We start from the raw sequence: 19,836 nt of genomic DNA on the forward strand, positions 1-19,836 counted from the left end.
ATGGCCCATATACGTATTGGAACATAATATTACTACTATGGTATGTTTTGAAACTATCAGTATGATTTTAAGTGATCATGAAAAATGAGACTAGAGTAGATCAGTGCCAACCAAGAATATGTGAATCTAAAAGTATTTAGATGTTTTCCTAACATATAGCCTAAAATGTAACTAAAAACAGATCCTCTTATATAGGACATAATGCCTTAACCCTTTGCAAAGGTATGTTGTCTCAAAACACGTTGGCTTTGACTAAGGTGACATTGAGATGCAATATAAGGACAATAAGTCATTGTTCACATATTTAAAGCCTGATTTATTATTCCATCACCATCTTAAGATGTTATATTATGTGTAAACAATGCATTCAAACGCTTTGTAATAAAACATTATACACTTCTAACATAAGTATTCATGGTTATACAAATAAATACTAAATGAATACTTAGTGAGTCTGCATGCACAAACTGCTGATGACCTTGTCAATAAATCCCAAAAAAGTGCCAAAAAGCATGACATTTATATCTTAAACAGCCATTACTCAATAGTTTATATCAAGTTCACTGTTGCAGCAAGTATAGTGGAGTCAGTTTTATAAAGTTAGTGTTTTTGTGCTACCTTCATGATCTACCATTGTACTGTGTGAAAAAAGGTGCATAATGTCATCCTGATATCGAAGTGTTAGTTTGAGGATTAACAAACGCCTACTTTTCTTTTCCCTTTCACTCACATACTAATGGACAGTAGTTGTTAAGGGTAAAGGGAAATGATACAGCTCAAAATAAAAACTACCTCTGCATCTAAGCGATAACTTAAAATAAACACCCGTTTAACTGACTAAAGCAAGATAGCAGTGACATTGCCATGGTTTCATGTTTTGTTTTGTACCTCAGGATGTTGCTCTTTTGTTGAGGCACTCCCTCAGTTCATAAAACATAAATCAGGACTCATATGATGTTGTTTTAGCAGTTGCCATTAAAACATAAACACACCAAAAGCCCAAAGGTGCTTTTGGTCACATCCTTGGGATTGTTTTGATTATTATTATCAAAAAAGATAATTTTGTATTGAATAGGACAGTTCAACCAAAAAAGAAACTTCTGTTGTCATTTGCTCACCCTCATGTTTTTCCAAACCTGACTTCTGTAGAACACCAAAGACTATATTTAGAAAAGTGTTTGTTCGTCTATACAATGAAGGTCAATGTTTTTTGGACCCCAGTGACCTTCAAAATATTTTTATGCTCTGCAGAAGAATAAAAAAATTACTACATATGGGTGAGTAAATGATAACAAAAATTTATTTTTGGGTGAACTAACGACAAGAAGTAAATCTAATAGAAGTTCACACAACAATTTATTTCTAGAAAAACTAAAACACCTGCACAACCTAATGTCAACAATTAGGCTGTAAATGGTAATTTCATTGTGTCACTCACCACTTCTCTTTTTATTATTAAAAGGCTACATGAGAATGTTCTGGGAACCAAACCAGATCATCTGGTTTCACTATTTGTGGAGTTGTTTTTCAGTTTTTAAAAAAGTGTTTCCATGATGAGATGTGTGACATCTGTAAACTTCCTGTGGCTAGAATGCCATCATACTCTGCATACTTATTGGCATGCTTGTCCTTTGGACACCCTCTTCAGGTGTTTTTTGTTTTGTACTTGACTGAGAGAAAGAGAGGCAGAGCAGCGAGATGGAGTCTCCTTCCTATACAAGATACTGTCCTTTATGCCTTCTTTGATGACCTAGATAATAATGATGATAAAGGATTTAAAAACTTGACTTGCATAAACAAGCCTAAACATGAAGCAAAAGAAACATTGAGAATTCAGAAACTGATTCGAACAAACCCACACAAAAATGATATCAGCTACACCTAATTGTAATACATTACAAACATTATTCTTTAAAATATTGTTTCCCATTGAAACTGTGAGAACAAAGTAGTACTATCAATCTAATTTAAGTGGAACGCTAATATAAAAGTATCTGTATCTGAGCTAAACTGACCTCTATGTTGTTAAGCGTGTTGAATTCCATAAGATCATGTAGCTGGGTGAAGGCTTGATTGGAATACTGAAAATTGAAGGTTGAGTAGGGTGTCTCTGGGTCATCGAAGATATCAAAGTCTGCAAATTCTCTCTCTTTGTCCGTCTGACGTGGAACCCCTTTAAAATACACCACACTTTTGTATAAAACATCTTATTATTAAAACATCCAAATTAACTTTTCAAAGCATATAAGATTCATACTTTATGAAGAATCATGCCCACTTCATGCATTACATAAACAGGAATGTAAATCAACCAGTTCATTAAAGAGTCAAACACAATCCTGAATTTCCCTTCACAGAATTCCCTGAATTTGTCGGAATTGACTATAAATCTGCATATGCAGAGCTGACTTTTTAAAAAAAAAAAAATCCCTAAGTACACAAGACGCAAACACAAACAAAGAACACACACCTGGAGCTTTGAACGTCCTGAATTCAATATTGACCAGGACAAAATGGATAATAGTAGGGCAGTTCTTTTCTCCTTGTTTGGGCTTAAAAAAATAACACTCCTTCATCCCCTCCCGATCAAACACCTTTGGGTCGATCTTGGGAAATGGAAGTTTGTTCATTCGTGCCCATTTCTCAGCTAGCAGAAGTTCCTACAAAGGAACAATCATTTACAAAAACCTATGTGTCATACATATTGTCTGTGCATGTACAAGGTTCTTTAAAGGGGTCATATGATGTTGGTAAAAAGAACATTATTTTGTGTATTTGGAATTGACATACAGATAATTACTTGTGTTTTTTTCTTTCTTTGTTTATTATAATTGATCACACTAAATTAACATGTTGAATTGATTGATTAGTCTGAGAACTAACCTTAAATGGAGGACTAGAGTCACTCGGTCGGGCAGAAAAGTCGAAGGAGATAATGAGGTCAACACCTCTCTGAGGTCTTAGAATCAGAGGATAAGGCAGGTTAAAGGTCAAGCCACTGTCCACCACGTGAATTTTCTTGCTCTTTACGTCTAATGGCTCATAGATACGGTCAAACTCAAATGGGTCTGAAAGCATCCAAAATTAGAAAAGAACAATAAGGCAACCTTTGAGAATAATTAAGTAAACTTAAATGACCATAACAAACATGAACTCTTACCTGTGACCGCATCAACCTCATCCTCCATGGGACTGGCGGTCTCAGTGAAACGGGAAAGTGGCACATCATTGTTGAGGTTTAAGCCCAACATGAAGTTGTGTACTTTTCCTGCTCTGCCTTCTCGTGTTTTAAAAAGAACTGAGTCACTGAAGAGAGAGCTAACCATGCGCTGCATCCAGCTGGCCTGATACTCGTCCTCTGCAGGTGTAAGACAAAACAAAAAATCATTATATTTAAGGATTTGCACTAATATTTTGATGGGGTGCTGTGGGATCCAGAGAAATAATAAGCGTATTGAAAAAATAAATAAAAATTTACAATACATACATAAAATGATTTAATAAAAATAAATTTGACATTATTATTGTAATATTTTACAAATAATATTTTATACATAATTAAACTATTTTTTATTTTTCCTTGGTATAAATTTGGTCTTTATACATGCAAATATGTACCTGCCTTTATATTTTATGAAAAAGTTCCTCATTTTGGGGGTTCGCGGCATCAAAATATTTGAAAATGTTTGTGCTAAGCTACTTACTGTGTATTGTAGATGTTGTAAAACCTCACCTTTATGTGGGTCTTCATCATTATCTAGACTGTCCTCTCCTACAATGTGTTCCGGTTTGATCTGTTCTGTGGAATAAATGTGCAAACAAGCATCAAAACCACACTGCAAACCTGCTCCAACAGATGTCTGCCTGAGAATATCACAATCTCTCAGATCATCCCAGTATGAGTGTGTGTGCCAGGATGTTTGCATGTGACGTGGGCTTCACAACTGTTGCTTTATTTAAGCGCAAGTTCATTAGTAACCACACATTGGTGTAGCTGTCTGATAACATCACAGTTTCACACCATCCTAACATCAGACATGCAAACACACAAGGCACCATCATTCTGCAACTTATTCTTCCTCTACTGCTACTCTGACACAACATGAATATTATTAACACATATGCATACATATAACACACAAGGAAAGGAGAATATGTAGAACTTTGTGGATGAAGGACATTTACATTCTATACAAATCTGTGGAAATTTGTGTGGCATGCAGATGAAAACAGATGTGTTTTCATTAAAAAAATTTAAAGGGTGATGTAAAACTGTTCTTGGATCTGTAAAAAAGCTGGTGATCGTACCTAGTTCTTCCTCCATGGTGCTGCCATTGGGCACATCATTGAATCCCAAAATTCTGTTGAACAGGATGGAGAAGGCACTGCCCCACACACCTGTGCAACATTTACAAACACACTGTATCCCACATACTAAAACAAGATGTTGTATTATTTGACCATATTTCACCCCAAAATCAAAAGTAAACGTATACATACATTTGAATTTATAAAAATATAAATTCAAATACTACCATGGTGTGTAGGCTACTTCCAATTGTGCATTACAAATGTACTTGACTATTTAATTAATAATAATAATAAATCATAATGATAATATAAAAATAAATATAACAATAAAAAAAAAAAATACTAATGGTCCTAAGAATAGGCTTTATTTTATTTTATTTTTTTCCAAAACAATTTCTGGTTCATATTAGGATGAAATACGATCTAGCCTTTATTTTAAAATCTAGTTAATATTCGTCTTTATTCTTCAAGGTTATAAAATTGTAAAATGAGACTTTTTGTTAAAGGTTATATAGAGTCTAAAACAGTAGAAAACAAATAAAAATGCAGATCTTCACGTCAGTGTTGTAAAAATAAACTTTAAATCTGCTGTGAAACTTTATCTAGGCAGTACACCTTTCAAAGAATGTTTCTTTACTGTCACAGTTACTGTCATAAATTTTGAGTGTGCCATTGAATTACAACACAAATTTTTCTTGCATTGCAATACAGTAAGGATGAGATTATTGTAAATGACTGAACCAACACCTTTAAATCAGGTGATATTTGACTCTGACTGTGAAGATTCCAACTATATGGTGTCACTATTTCCATAAGAACACTGACAATTTCAGTTTCTTCTCATGATTCTCCACTTACTACTAAGAGAAATCCAGAAAACAAAGACTCTGTACCCATAAGGAAGTGAAGAGGGTTCTCTTCATGCTTCTTGACCATGTTACCCCTGAAGAACTTGCTTCCAAAAAGGTCAGGGGTCATGAAGGTTCCATATTTAGCCATTCCGATCTCATACGGACTGAACTCCACCCAATCTGTCAGTTAAAACACGCCAATCAAAACACAACCACAGTAGAAATCTGCAAAACATGCCCATGACAACAAATAAACCGTAACAATTACAAAAGTAACAGGCCTAATTATATATAGGTGAATTATAAGTTTGGACAACAGACCAACACTAAGTTCGAAGAAACATAATGACAAATTGCATATTTCAAATAGTTTCTGGCAATGTGCGAAAGCAGTGTTTCAGATTTCAGCTTCCTGAGAATGTTGATAATGCATGTCACTTTTGACGAAGGCAGATGCATGAATCAACTACACGAAATGCTCAAAACACAAGCTATTTTGTGTGAGTGGGCCTGAAGAAAATCGACTGACGCTTTTTCAGACAAAAATTATTAATCAAAGTCTGAGGTATTGACAGTTACCACAGTTTTAGTCTATTGTGGATGTAGGAGTGGTTCGGATGTCTTTCTGTCTCCTAGGATTATTTTAGTACCTCAATGACACGTGACGTGAGGGTGGTTCCCTTGAGTGTCTCGGTGTCTGAATAGTTGCTTTCATTCACCTGCATTTATCAGTCCCTCCAGGATTTCGCGGGACTTTTTTCAGATTTTTGCGGCCTAAAATGACTGATTTTGCTGCGGTTTTTCTCAAAATTTGCTGTGATGTTTGCGGCAATTATTGTTTTGCAGTGAAAATATACCACAGACAACATTCGGCCCGAGCAGATAAACGTCTGAGCTGTGTAGCCCAAACAAGTAGCGCGGATTCGTTCCGCTTTCGGTTCGTTTGTCCAATGTAGCTTTTGTAAATCGGTCATGATGAGAACGCAAGGCTGTTTCATTCCATTTTTGGAACTGAGAAACAACCTTTCTTTGACTGAATGCGCGTTGCGATGACGTCACGGGACGTGTCTAAGCCCAAAATCTGCGGAAAATCTGCGGCAATTACGAATATTTGCGAGCTCTTGTGAAAATTGCGGAGTTTGCTTGATTTTGCGATAAATTCAGCGATCGCAGAATCGCAAAATCTTGGAGGGACTGATTTATACCAGCTGCACTGATGCATGTATAGCCTATACTAAAAACAAAATACCTGTGACAGGTGTGATGTCTGAAAAATTATGTTCTATTAAAACAGCCATGAGCATTAAAATCTGCACACTTGTGATGGAAATCTGTTCTTAGCAGTGGAGGCTCGTGGGTTTTAAAATAGAGGAGGCACACTAAATGTATTGGTCTGGGATCCCTGCCGATTATTATTATTATTTGCTTAACCACTTTGAAATGTAATTGTGAATATTATTAACATTAAATCGTCCTCCTCCCATTTTCACCTCAAAATTTTAGGGAAGCTGTGACTCCCCTGCCTCCCCTGACGAGCCGCCACTGGTTCTTAGTTAAGATTAATTTATTTACTTAAGGTCTATAGAACATTTTCCATTCTTTACTTCTCAAACCAGAAAGAGCTGCCAACAGCTCATGAGGCATGACCTGTTCAGTCATTTGCAACAGAATTAGGAGAATGTCTGTGGCCTATATTCAATTACAGACTGACAGACAAACCTTTAAACAACTAAAACGTTTGGCACTTCATGGCTTTCTTGGGACTTTAGAAGAACAATACAAGTGTTCTTTGAACTAAAAAAAGAAATTTTACATACTTGCTCACATTCTTACGCTACTCTGCTGACGCAATTGGGTTCTCCCCAGGCAGTTGAACAAGTCAGACTACTATAAATGGCATCCCCCTTCATTCATTCAGTAAGCACACTGACAACAATGTAGCTGATAATGGTCTTTGTATATTTCCAAGTTATAGTATTACCCTACACAATTAGTTGGCATAATGGAAATGGATTTTTGATGTCATAAAGAAAATAATAACCCATCCTTGAAATTATAATCGCAGACATTTTGACACAAATATGCAAGCACAGATACTAAATAAGAAATTCTAAAATACATGTTAAAATTGTTATAATATGATTTGCAATGAAAAGTTTGCATTAAGAAAGACCCCTTATTTAATTGATCAATAGGGTTTAAAAAAGCACAGAAAAGTAAACCCCTTTTACCTGCAAACTTAAGCTCAGAGACATCTGGTTTTACATGCAAGCAGGTGAACAAGGGTAGAGGAGCCTGAGCTTCATTTATCTTTTCCTGCAATTCACTCAACTTGGTGTCCATCCTCTATTGAGAAAGGAGAAATGGAGCCTTTATATTGCCAGATGAGCACTGTGTATTTCTGAATAAGTGAAATGCAAGAACAAAGAAACCCCCTCAAAACATCAGATACTTACAGAGGGAATGAGCGTCTCGCCTATCAACATCCCGAAGATATCTGTAAAGGTAACAGGCTGCCCTGTGGCCTTCTTGCTCCACAGGGCATGTACATAGTTAGTGATGTGTTTGGGAAGGAGTAGTCGTAGAGGGTTACTGCTCACACGATTCATCAGCTCCTGGTTGATCTGCTCTGGACCCTTAGTGGGGAACTCTGGGTGGGAGTACAAAGTGGACATGTACCTGTGAGACACACAACAGCAAATGAGCATTTATTTGAGTAGGAAGTGAAAAGACAAATATGCAAAGATAAAAAAGCTTAGTTTAAATGTCCTCATACCAGGTGGATCCAGATAGGCCAGCAATATATGTGACACAGTCCAGAACTCCAGACTCATACAAAGCCTTCATAACCCCTGAAAACCCAACCATTGCCCTGAAACCTCCCCCTGAGCCAAGCACAGCAATCACTGGAACCTGCATGCAAGTAAACACAAATATTAGTAACAAAGTAAAATGCTACCAAAATACTAACAATGGGGTAGTGAGTTAAAAAACTGAGTCAAAAAAATTGGCCGTATAATTTACTGCAAAGAGTGTCCTCAAACGATCTGGGATTAATTGTCTTCAACTTGGATTTAAGTAATTTATGCTGCATTCACATCATTGCAGAGTTACTGAAAATACAAAACTTGTCTAAAGTTAGTTCAAAAGTAATCGAAATATTTTAATGTGAAGTTAAATTACTTCACTTTTGCATGCCCTTGGAAAGTCAGTTATAGATGCGATTATGAATGATTTATCCATGCATTCTTTTCCTTTTTTTCCACTTTGACATTTTTAATTAAAATAAGTTATAACTTGACCTTTCCAGTGAAACAACAGACTCCTCTCTGGTGACGTATACTGGACATCACTCAAACCCCGCCCTTTTCTTACAATCGGCTGCAGGTTCTGAGGGGCTGAACCAAGACCCCGCACTACATTTTTCTTTTTGATAATTTGTTTCATGTCATGTGCGTCACATCATAGAAGACAGGATTGGCCACTAATTCTGTTACACTGTGTCATTAAGAACATAAAAAGCGTAATACTTTCAGAAAGTGATATTTATGCTAACAAGATGTGAACGAAGCTTCTTTGAGTTTGTGCTCCAGATCCTTAGCGTTTCTAGGCTAACATTTCTAACTGCAATGTAAAGTGACCTGTCTCATTCCATTTAAAGGATTAGTTCACTTGCAGAATAACAATTTCCTGATCATTTACTCACCCCCATGTCAATTATTCATTGATTGATTATGAAATCATCAGTAAAGACAGAAGAAGAAAACAGAAATTTGATAATGAAGGGCGCCTGAGACCATTCAAAAAACAAAACCATTACAGCTATTTCATTAAGAGCTTTAATGCTCAAATATTTCTTATATTTTGTCACGGCTGCTTGATGTTGCCAAATTTCTTATCTGGTAGATGATGACTTTCCTAAAGTTATGTGGAAATCTGAGCTGTGCGAGGGAACTGTCCATTTTCTTTTTGTATTGTGTCATGCATGTCTTGGCTCTCTGCTGTATTTCATTAGGTGTTTCTATGTGCATGACAGTGAGGTGACATCTGCATCAAACACGTACTGTACTGTTTTTCATGCAACCGCACCCCTCTTGCTCACAAGAACAATGACTGTGACAAAGAACATCATCACAGTAAACCAGAATCAGTCTAATTCCAAATATGAGCCTTCATGACCAGTGGAGGAAGCAGTCAATGAATGAGTGGTACCTCAAGAGGAGAGGAAGGGAGGGAGGAAGGTTTCTCCATGTGCAACAATTTCTTGATGCCCAGCATGACTCTGTCGCGCCGGTGTTGTCTATAGAGCTTTTCTTTAGGGCACAGATCCAGATTGAATCGCAGGTCTATTGCTGAGCTGAGAACAGTGAAAAAAAGAGTCGGTGGCGCTTCAACTATAAAAGATATATCTTATTGTACACAACTCACAGAAGCTTGTTTTGTTAATTGTGATTATACATACCACTCCTCCAAGGAAAGCTCTAAGTATACGTTGGTCATCTGTGAAACAACAATAACAGACATTACCACAATCCAGATCAAAGACGGAAGAAGGCAGGGAGAGAAGAAAAAAGAAACAAATGTGACAACAGCAGTAGAGGGGAGTTCTTACATTTTGACAGCATAATATAATATAAATCTATATATAAGCTATTGTACTATTAAAAAGTAAATATGATAGGATTGATTTTCGTTTTAAAAACATTCTTAAAGAGAAAGTGCTCCTCAAATAGATGAAACTTACTTTTCCTATAAGAAATGACACCAGTACTGTTTGTCCAACTTTAAGTTTAGAGATGTCATATGAAGCCATACCCAACACTTCATCCACAACATAGTTAGCATCCATTAATGTCAGCTGGAAACAAGAGACAGAAACCATATCACTGACTGTACATACACTACTAAGAACAGTGCGTTCCAAAAACCTGATCAACATAAAAGATTTGAAGGAAGGTTCAAATTACTACACAGATTTGGAAATAGCAAGGCCTTATTAAACGGGTCATATGATGCGATTTCAATTTTTCCAAAGACTAAAGTCTCAAATCCAAAGAGATATTCTATATAAAAGTTAAGAGTCAGCCACGCCTACCTAAAACGGCTCATTCGAACACGCCCCCACATATCTACCTCACTATGTGGGAAGATTTGCATAAAGCCGCCCAAATGTTCACGCAAAGAAAGAAGGCGTAACTTTTATTGTGTTTCGTTGTGAAAGCGAAACTACTTTATTTAGCCTTCCAAAAGAGGACGATATCTGCTTCATCATGCCTGGAGCTGATCCGTGCTGGTTGTGACAGGTCAATGTACTGCAATCAGGAAGTGTGTAATTTATTCAGTGTTAAAAAAAACATTCTCCTATCCCAATTAAATACGCAGAGACATTTTGAGGTTTATAACATTGGTCTGTTTTTTGGGCGGTAACCTGACATACCGTGAGTTTAAAGCTACAGTAAACTACATGTTTTTAACAATGGTAAACAAGGGCAAACCTGTTTGGAAACGATCATTTTGAGCTTCCATCTGGTGCAACTAGTAGGCCAGAAATTACACACTTTTACACCTTTTATATTAATTTCTGCTGCGTAGTGAATAGCAGATTAGATTATTATTATAGTGACTGTAATGTTGAAGAAGAGCTGACTAAGTTTAGATTCAGAACATAAATAAATGTTGTTTCTCTTTACCTTAAGCACATTGTTTTGGTTGGGGTCGAGGATGAATTCAAAGGCCTCATTCCACTCTGGATTGATGTTGTTGTCTATATGTCGTGTTTTCTTTCTGCTCTCTGGGGAAGTGGGGATGAACAACTCCACATATGGGTCGGGGGTATCCACTACAAGCATGTTTAGTTAGTTTGTTAGAAGCACTCATGATTTATTCTGTAAAATACCCAAATCAAGCCTTATTCCTTTGAGTTTAGTAGCTTAAAACTGATGAAGGCAATGCATTATGTTGTGTGAAGTACAATGCCTGTTCTGTAAGTACCTAAACTTCATATTTAAAAAGTATAGAAAATAAGTACTCACACAGGTCTCCAAGAGGTCCCTTGGTGACATTTTCAGCTCGCAACACTTTCACTATGAGTTTGTGTGAGATTTGCTGTTCAACCTAAAAAAATACACAGAACACTCAGCTCACCTCCATTACTTCTGCTAGTGCTTCCCCTACTACTAAAACTACTACTATATTTTTTATAATCTTTATAACTAATAATCTTTTTACCTTTTAAAATTTGAATACATCTCTATCTTTACATCTAAGTCTAAAACAAGGGGGGAAAAGGAAGTGCCAATAAAAGTGGCAAAGCCCATAAGAGCACTTTTGGGGGTTGGTGCAAAATAACTTTTTCACACCAATACACTGTCACTTTGAGGTGGTTAGCCAGAAGCATAAAAATATCTCTCTTAAACTTGATATTTAAAAGAATTTATGTAGAGCCTTTCCGTTTCTGTTTACATAATGTGTCCATATAATTTTGCTCTTTACTTGTAAGCCAGCATTGGCCAATATAGCGCAAAACACCTGTCCAAAAAAGGCTATGAGTGATATATCATGACATCCACACCGATGCACATCAGCATTCTTGGTGTAAACTTAACAAAAGAAACAAGAAGTTCTTGGAAAACCAAAATAGTGGTTTTCCTAAACCATCAGTGCTGACAAACTGCCTTATGTTTTGGCTTGCCACCTTGAAAGCCACACCCCACTGTTTTAGGCTTTTACTGCTATTTTTATGCATAAATCTGAGATTGTTTTTCCTACTTACAAAGATGTGATGATCTTTGAGAGACATGGTGCCTTCACCACTAAATTAGACAAAACTGGCCGGTTATCCAGAATTCCTCAAAGAACTCTGTTCCCAGAGAAGTGAGATGCCACTGGACATCTAAATCCACTGAAAAAAATAATATAAATAAATAAAAATAAAATTTAAAAAAGCAATTTTTTAATGACACGGTATATTTTATTGTGAAAAAACTCTATTATATATATCTTGTTTTTTAAAATCAATTTATTTTTTTTAGATTAGTTAAAGATTAGTTAGCCTACCATTTTTTGTTTCTTTTTTTAGAGAATTATTTTACATCAAATGAACAATGAACATTTAATTTTTCATGATGTGAATAGGGACAAAACTAAAATGAAATTACATGGAAAGAGAGGTTTGGGGTTATACACACACAAAGAGCATAAAACACACAAAGACTAAAGATCACTCACACAAAGAACATACATGACATTTGTTATTCTAATACAACTAACACTATGCCTACTAAAGACATGGTTAGGGTGGTAAAGAACCATTACAAATTCTAAATAGCAACAAAAATGTTTAAATTTAACCTTCCTTACCTTGCACTAAGAACCAAATGAGCAGGGCGTTGGTGCAAGTGTGTGTGCATGTTGTGTATGTGAAAGAGTAAGGAAGGAGTAGTGATAGGCTTTACAGATGGACTGAAACTAAGTCAAAGTAAGCATATTAAAAACGGGAAGTGTGCAGTGAGTCAACACAGATAGTGGCTGTGGCAGGATGAAACTGTTAAAGTCTGAGCTGCATTCTGACACTCACTGAGCACAAATAGCTACGCTGGTTAACTGCAATGATTACGACAACAGTTATATAAAAATCGCTATCAGCATATGTGCTTAGAATTCAGCATTATAGTTGCATGTATTAGCCAATAGAGTGAATATTGTGCAGTCCAGCGGATGCTAAAATTGCGTAACGGAGAATGTCAGGTTCTCTGTTTAGCTAAACCAGCCCATCCATAAAAACTGCTGCACAAAAACACAAATAGGCTACACATCAGCCGTTGACCCGACTGGACCTTGGGTGATACACGACTAGGGTTGCCAACCGTTCCGTATAATACGGAATCGTCCCGTATATAAGGGATCAAAGAAGCGTTCCGTATGAAAGCTATTCGGAACGCAGTTTGTCCCGTATTTAAGGCATATGCCTTATGAACACCTAGACCATACGAATAACAAACTCTAAATTGAGAATTAATCATTCTTTTTTGACAAGTGTTTGATTTGTGAACATAGCCGTTCCAGGGAGGCTTTAAGACCAAGCGGAATCCTCTGCCGGCTGGGTCGCTCCCGCTTCACAGCGAGCGGGACTGGCGCTAACGGAGTTGGGTTTTTTAACGACCGCGTTTCGACTTCAGCAAATCAGTTTGAGCGAATGCAAACAACGTGATTCCAACATCCAGTTACGCGAGAAAACGTGCGTTTTACCTGAGGGAAGACGTGATCAATAAGGAAAGTCCTATTTACATTTAAGTAACTTTCAGCGTATTCTTAACCTTGAATATCATTCTTAAAACACAAAATGACCAATGAAGTGTCAAGCACCCAAAGCAGTACATATTTATTCTATAAGTTCTCTTTAATTGAAAAATATGCATTTTCATACTGTAGTAGGCCTACTGTATATTACACACACGCATCAGAAGTCAGAAAGAGCTTTATTGCCAAGTATGTTTGCACATACAAGGAATATGTTTTAGTGTCACAAGGTTCAGTACACAGACACAACAACACACAGATAATAAAAATAAGATGTGAATAAAATACACATATGTATAAATATAAATATAAATAAAACACATACACACCCACACACACACAAAGGATAAATATGTACAGGTGTGCTATAGATAAAACACTATGGTCACGTAGACATGACAAAAACACATTAAGACAAATCAAATCAATCAGCTCGAAACACTCATTAACATGCAATATATTATATTACGTACTGATCTGTTTTATTGAAGTATGATGCTATTAATACAAGGTTTTATGAAATGAAACTCTGCCACCAAATCCGTAATTTATTAAAATTGTTAAAACAACAACGCGCTACACTCGGGCGAGTGACAGATCGATCATCTGTCAACAGTGCCGTTATATGGCCTATCTATCACAAAACTCCTGCAGGCTGCAGCTGTCCTGTAGTTTAACTTCAAAGTCCTAAAATGAACGGAGGTCTGCTTTTGACATTTAAACAGCATATTCTGAAAATAATGGAAACTTTTTAAAACATGTGGTAGCCCTTTAACTGTCAGTAGGTTACACTCTGGTTACACTACAGAGCTGATGTTTTCCCCCGAGCTTCGCACCGCTATTTTCACGTGACGTGATGTTATATGAACGACAGCTTACCTGCAGTAAACAACTAACAGACTGAGTAATTAATCTTTCATCTTACCCTGGGCTGGGGTGGGGTGCACACCAAGCCAGAAATCTAGAAAAAAAATCAGTCGTCTTCTATGCAGAGAGTGCGCTTCTCAGACTATCATTTAAAAAAAAAAAAAAAAGAGGAGGAGGAGGTACTAGCTTCCTATGATGATAAAATCTCGTCGTCCAGCAGTATCATCCCTTATCCTGCTTTGTGTGCATTGCTTTTCATATTGCTGACAGATTATACTTTACTTGACTGTAGAGTAGGCCTAAATTTGTTATATGGGTTATAAAAAGCACTATTATAAACCACTATAAAGTATTATTATACAGATTGAAAAAGTTACAAAGGCAAATGTCTTTTTTCTATATGTTTCAAATGTTTTTCTTTATGATTAACAATCATAAAGAAAGAGTTACGTTTTCCCGAGGTAACAGTCAGCAGAGATGAAGAGGAAAACAGGTTTGTCTTGATAGCGGACCTAATGGGCTGTTGAGGCATTCATTTCTGCCACAAGATGGCAGTTCCTTATGCGATATGAACTTGAACAGGTGATCGCAAAAAACGAGGATGATTAAGATGACAAAAAAAAAAAAATCTTTAAAAATCTTCGAAACACATATGTTACGTTTATATAAATGTAATTGTGTATTCATGTTGGTTTCAAATATTTTTATGTAATGCATTAGCGATGATTAGCTATTTAATATGGATTGAATGTTTAAAATAGTATTACTTACTTATCATTAAACAGTATTGCTTTTGTGTTTTAAGAAATAATAAAAAAGTGTATTCCAATCGACTTGTGGTAACATTTTAACCTTTGTCCTTTTTTTTCTTTAAATTTAATTGAATGAGATTTTCCCCCTTTTTAACAATCTCCGGATTACACAATCACATAGGCGCCCCACACAAAAAAAAAATAGAAAGAAAAGATCTAAATATAGCCTATTTTAATTCAGAATTTGACTCGAATTAAAAAAGTAATTTAAATCAAATTTATTTACAATGTATATTTTCTGTTTGATCCGGAGAAAAAATCCTTAGGCTAAACCCATCAATAATGTGATCACTTAGCAGAGGGTATGTATCAAATTATTATTATTATTATTACAGTTTATTAGAAACAGTTTTCTTTTGCTTCCTATTGGTAAGTGACAAAAATAATAAATTGACAAAACATAAATAAACTAGGCCTACGAGTCTATCTTATCTCCCGACAGCCTTCGGGATATTAGGCTAGTTTATGACATCCGATAATCAGTACGCTATACCAACAAACGATTATATCATTGTCTATCCTCTTGCACTGCTTTAGACTCTCGAATGATGAGTCATGTCGGAATTCTTTTTTTTTTTTATGTTGGAATTCTTTTCAAGCATGAGAGTGAGCATGTTGCGTCACTCCGCTGCTCTTATAACTGCGCCTCTCTCACTCGAAAGTTAATTCATTCGCTGATCTGAACTGGCGAGGAACGACCCAATACATCTACTATACGCCACTGGAATGAATAGTTTGGTATTATTTATTCTTTTGCACCTGGGGTTCATGGTTTGCCAAGGAGGTAAGTCATTTCTTCATTTATACGTTTTCGTATTCACATCTATTTTGATTCTATAGTAGCCTATTATCAAAATGATGTAAGTTAAGCTGTCTAAAAAAATCTATATTTTTGGTGATGCAGCCAACCCCTGTTGCTCTCAGCCATGTCAGAATCGAGGTGTCTGTACGGCATTGGGCTCAGACTCTTATGAATGTGACTGTACACGCACTGGATATTACGGTCAAAACTGCACTACACGTAAGTGTAAACTGCATAGACTTCTGGAAAAGAATTAGCTTCCTGTTCTCTGTTAATACCTGACTAACCTATTACTTTGGTGTCGTTTTTACAGCTGAATTTCTCACATGGGTGAAAGTTTCTATGAAGCCTTCTCCCAACACGGTGCATTATATTCTCTCACACTTCAAAAGCTTGTGGAATATTGTCAACAACGTGTCGTTTTTGAGAAACGGCATAATGAGATACGTGCTAACATGTAAGTTGTTATTGGCCTTGCTTTTCTTTCCTGAAATATCATTTAGTAACTCGTACACTTTTAAATAATTTTATTTAAAAATGTAACTTTAAAAGTTTCTTTACAGCAATAATGTAAATTATAAATGCAACTCAAAATTAAAACTGACTTAAAAAAATTTATTTTCCTCCTAAACCAGCTCGTGCCCATCTGATTGATAGCCCTCCTATATTCAATGCTGACTATGGTTACAAAAGCTGGGAAGCCTACTCAAATCTCTCCTACTACACTCGCACGCTGCCTCCTGTCCCGCACGATTGCCCAACACCAATGGGAGTCGCAGGTGAGCCTCTTTGTCCTCAGACCTGTTTTCTCACATTTCTTACCATTCACATTTCTGGCATTACAGCTAGACAGGAAGCTTGCGGACGCAACCTGCCTGCCTGCATGCCTTGGGTGTGTGGATGAGAAAAGCTTAAATAAATATAAGATGTTCTTACAGCATTATTGCTGAGAGATTCATCTCCATTAAGTAAAGTCACTGAGGCTAGAGGCTAAAATAACTTAAAACTGCACAGAATGCTTGAACTCCTGGTTTATTGTAACAGTTTTGGGTTGGTGTTTAACACTCATAATTGGAGATGTAAATATACGGTGGATGTCTTTTTTTCTCATTAATTCTTCTTTTGTTTTACCAGGAAAGAAAGAGTTGCCAGACGTGAAGCTTCTGGCTGAGAAGCTGCTTCTCAGGAGGAAGTTCATCCCAGACCCTCAACGCACCAGTCTTATGTTCGCTTTCTTTGCCCAACATTTTACACACCAGTTCTTCAAAACCGACATGAAGAAAGGCCCAGCCTTCACAAGAGCCCTGAATCACGGGGTGTGTATCTCATAGATAGGACATTTTTAAGTGACATCAACTTATTAACGGTCCTTTCGCATTCACTGTAGCATCTGACTGACTTTGCCTGATGTTTTTAGGTTGACTTGGGACACATATACGGACAGGACCTTGAACGCCAACACAAGCTGAGACTTTTCAAGGATGGCAAGCTGAGATATCAGGTAAGGAATGTCTCCACCCCAAAATTAACTAAAATAACCTCCAGTTCACTGAACTCCAAGTTACCTCATCCTCCCTTCCCATTAGGCAACTTTGCTATTTTTACTGCCTTGTTACTTACTCATTTTTTACTTGATCTTTCTCTTTTATATTGCAAGCATACTTGTCTGAAAATTCATGTTCATTGCCTTAACCAGGTTCTGGATGGTGAGGTTTATCCTCCGACAGTCAGTGAGGTTCAAGTAGACATGCACTACCCTCCTCATGTACCTGAGTCCCGTCGCTTTGCCGTTGGTCACGAAGCCTTTGGACTGGTTCCCGGACTCATGATGTATGCCACCATCTGGCTGCGTGAACACAACCGAGTGTGTGATATACTAAAGCAGGAGCATCCTGACTGGGATGACGAGAGGCTGTTTCAGACCGCACGGCTCATCCTTATTGGTGAGTGTGCCGTAGCAAAAGGAAATTTAGATTAGTTACAAGTGGACAAGTATATATAGTAAATTGGATTGCAGAATGGGTTCATGGATGTGTTAATAGTTGTACCTCAAAATACAATTACAAGAACTCTCATGGTTCTAACCGTTGTATATTCTGACTCTATAGGCGAGACGATCAAAATTGTCATTGAAGATTATGTGCAACATCTCAGTGGATACCACTTTAAGCTCAAGTTTGATCCTGAACTTCTCTTCAACGAGCGTTTCCAGTACCAGAACAGGATCTCTTCTGAGTTCAACACTCTTTACCACTGGCACCCCCTTATGCCTGATGAATTTCACATCCAGGATGAAGTCTACAATTATAAGCAGTTTCTCTTCAACACATCTATACTGACAGACTATGGCGTCAACAGCTTGGTTGAGTCCTTCACCAAACAGATTGCTGGAAGGGTAAGCGTTCATGTATTCTAAGACAAGAAAAAGAAGTTCAGTTTGACTTGTTTTGCATTAGCCTGTTGTAGATACTGTTGCAAGGCACCGCCCTTGGTGAGGGTTTGGTGAATTATAAATCTTGTCTTTTACTTCAGGTGGCTGGAGGGCGTAATGTTGCACCAGCTGTGTTAAAGGTGGCCATAAAGTCAATTGAAGACAGCAGGCAAATTCGCTACCAATCTATCAATGCCTACAGGAAACGCTTCAACATGAAGCCATACAAATCCTTTGAAGAAATGACAGGTGAGGGTTAATATATTTCCATTTATCAGGTCTGAACATGGATGTTTTCTACTATATCACATGTAAACTTTACCTAAGTCCACCAGTATTTTAAAAGCATACCCTGCAGATACTGTAAAATCAGTGGTAATTCAGACAACAATTTGAGTTGACTGAACTTGTTTTATGTTTTAGGAGAAAAGGAGATGGCTGCTGAACTTGAAGAGATGTACGGGGATGTGGATGCTGTGGAGCTTTATGCTGGGCTGCTGGTTGAGAAGCCCAGGACCAACGCCATCTTTGGGGAGACCATGGTGGAAATGGGTGCCCCCTACTCCCTCAAAGGACTTATGGGAAATCCCATCTGTTCCCCCGAGTACTGGAAACCAAGCACCTTTGGTGGCAAAGTGGGCTTTGAGATTGTCAATACTGCCTCTCTGCAGAAATTGGTTTGCAATAATGTCAAAGGGCCCTGCCCTATGGCGTCCTTCTACGTGCCTAATGTAAAAGATTCAGTACCAACCACCATTAATGCAAGTACTTCCCACTCGGATCAAAACGTCAACCCAACAGTTTTACTGAAAGAAAGGACATCTGAACTCTGATAGATGTATTCTGTAAGAAAGTTATTTATTATTTATTTATTTATAGGTTATTTATTTTATTTATTGCACTGAGAAAATTAGCTTTTAATTCATATTTTTTTATTTTTGAATAGTTTTTGTACAAATCTGATGCTTTATCTTTAACTATTTATTAAATATGTACATTGTATGTATTGTAAAAAATGTTTACATTAGACCTCAGATTTTAGCACTGCTATAATGCTGAATAGTTTGTGTCATGATTTTACTTGAATCACGTTTCTAGTCGTTTACAATTACTTTGTTTCTCTCCATCTTTATAATGAAACATCTCAAGATCTCAGAATACTAAACAAAAGTTTTCTTTCTAACGAAATATCTCACACACTGTTTTGTCTTTGTGAACACTTGTTTTATCTAAAAAAGTAATGATATTTTCTTATTTTTATACTTGAAATATGACCTTTTAAAATAATAAATCACAATAAGTCTAATACTTTTACCTTGTTTGTGTGCATTCTTAATGCCCCTTTAAAAAAAAAAAAGATTTGTAATAACTTTGCATCAAGATACATTATCCTATTTTATTTGGTTTAAATTGTGAGTGCAAAACATAAAAATGAAAATATCCACACAAATTCCGAGGCAATAA

At 36.7% G+C, this 19,836-nt stretch overlaps 2 protein-coding genes across 2 annotated transcripts; one reads left to right on the plus strand and one right to left on the minus strand.

The window, feature by feature from the left end:
* Nucleotides 1–1,368: 1,368 nt before the first annotated feature.
* Nucleotides 1,369–11,961, minus strand: LOC107732366 (cytosolic phospholipase A2-like). The gene is made up of 17 exons (XM_016543662.1): nucleotides 11,935–11,961; nucleotides 11,195–11,276; nucleotides 10,853–11,001; nucleotides 9,907–10,020; nucleotides 9,625–9,662; nucleotides 9,375–9,519; nucleotides 7,939–8,075; nucleotides 7,619–7,841; nucleotides 7,394–7,508; nucleotides 5,205–5,342; nucleotides 4,309–4,398; nucleotides 3,734–3,799; nucleotides 3,161–3,358; nucleotides 2,884–3,068; nucleotides 2,471–2,660; nucleotides 2,016–2,173; nucleotides 1,369–1,750 (listed from the first exon to the last, which is right to left on the minus strand). The coding sequence occupies exons 1-17, from the start codon at nucleotides 11,959–11,961 to the stop codon at nucleotides 1,613–1,615; spliced, it is 2,193 nt and encodes a 730-aa protein (XP_016399148.1). The 3' UTR covers nucleotides 1,369–1,612.
* A 3,840-nt stretch (nucleotides 11,962–15,801) lies between these two features.
* ptgs2b (prostaglandin-endoperoxide synthase 2b) lies at nucleotides 15,802–19,272 on the plus strand. Its single transcript, XM_016543748.1, has 10 exons — nucleotides 15,802–15,923; nucleotides 16,044–16,160; nucleotides 16,255–16,398; nucleotides 16,577–16,720; nucleotides 17,076–17,257; nucleotides 17,359–17,442; nucleotides 17,638–17,884; nucleotides 18,050–18,336; nucleotides 18,474–18,621; nucleotides 18,796–19,272. The coding sequence occupies exons 1-10, from the start codon at nucleotides 15,866–15,868 to the stop codon at nucleotides 19,203–19,205; spliced, it is 1,821 nt and encodes a 606-aa protein (XP_016399234.1). The 5' UTR covers nucleotides 15,802–15,865; the 3' UTR covers nucleotides 19,206–19,272.
* Nucleotides 19,273–19,836: the final 564 nt, after the last annotated feature.

Source organism: Sinocyclocheilus rhinocerous, unplaced genomic scaffold, assembly GCF_001515625.1.
Source record: "Sinocyclocheilus rhinocerous isolate Xijiao unplaced genomic scaffold, SAMN03320098_v1.1 scaffold68, whole genome shotgun sequence".
NCBI lineage: Eukaryota > Metazoa > Chordata > Actinopteri > Cypriniformes > Cyprinidae > Sinocyclocheilus > Sinocyclocheilus rhinocerous.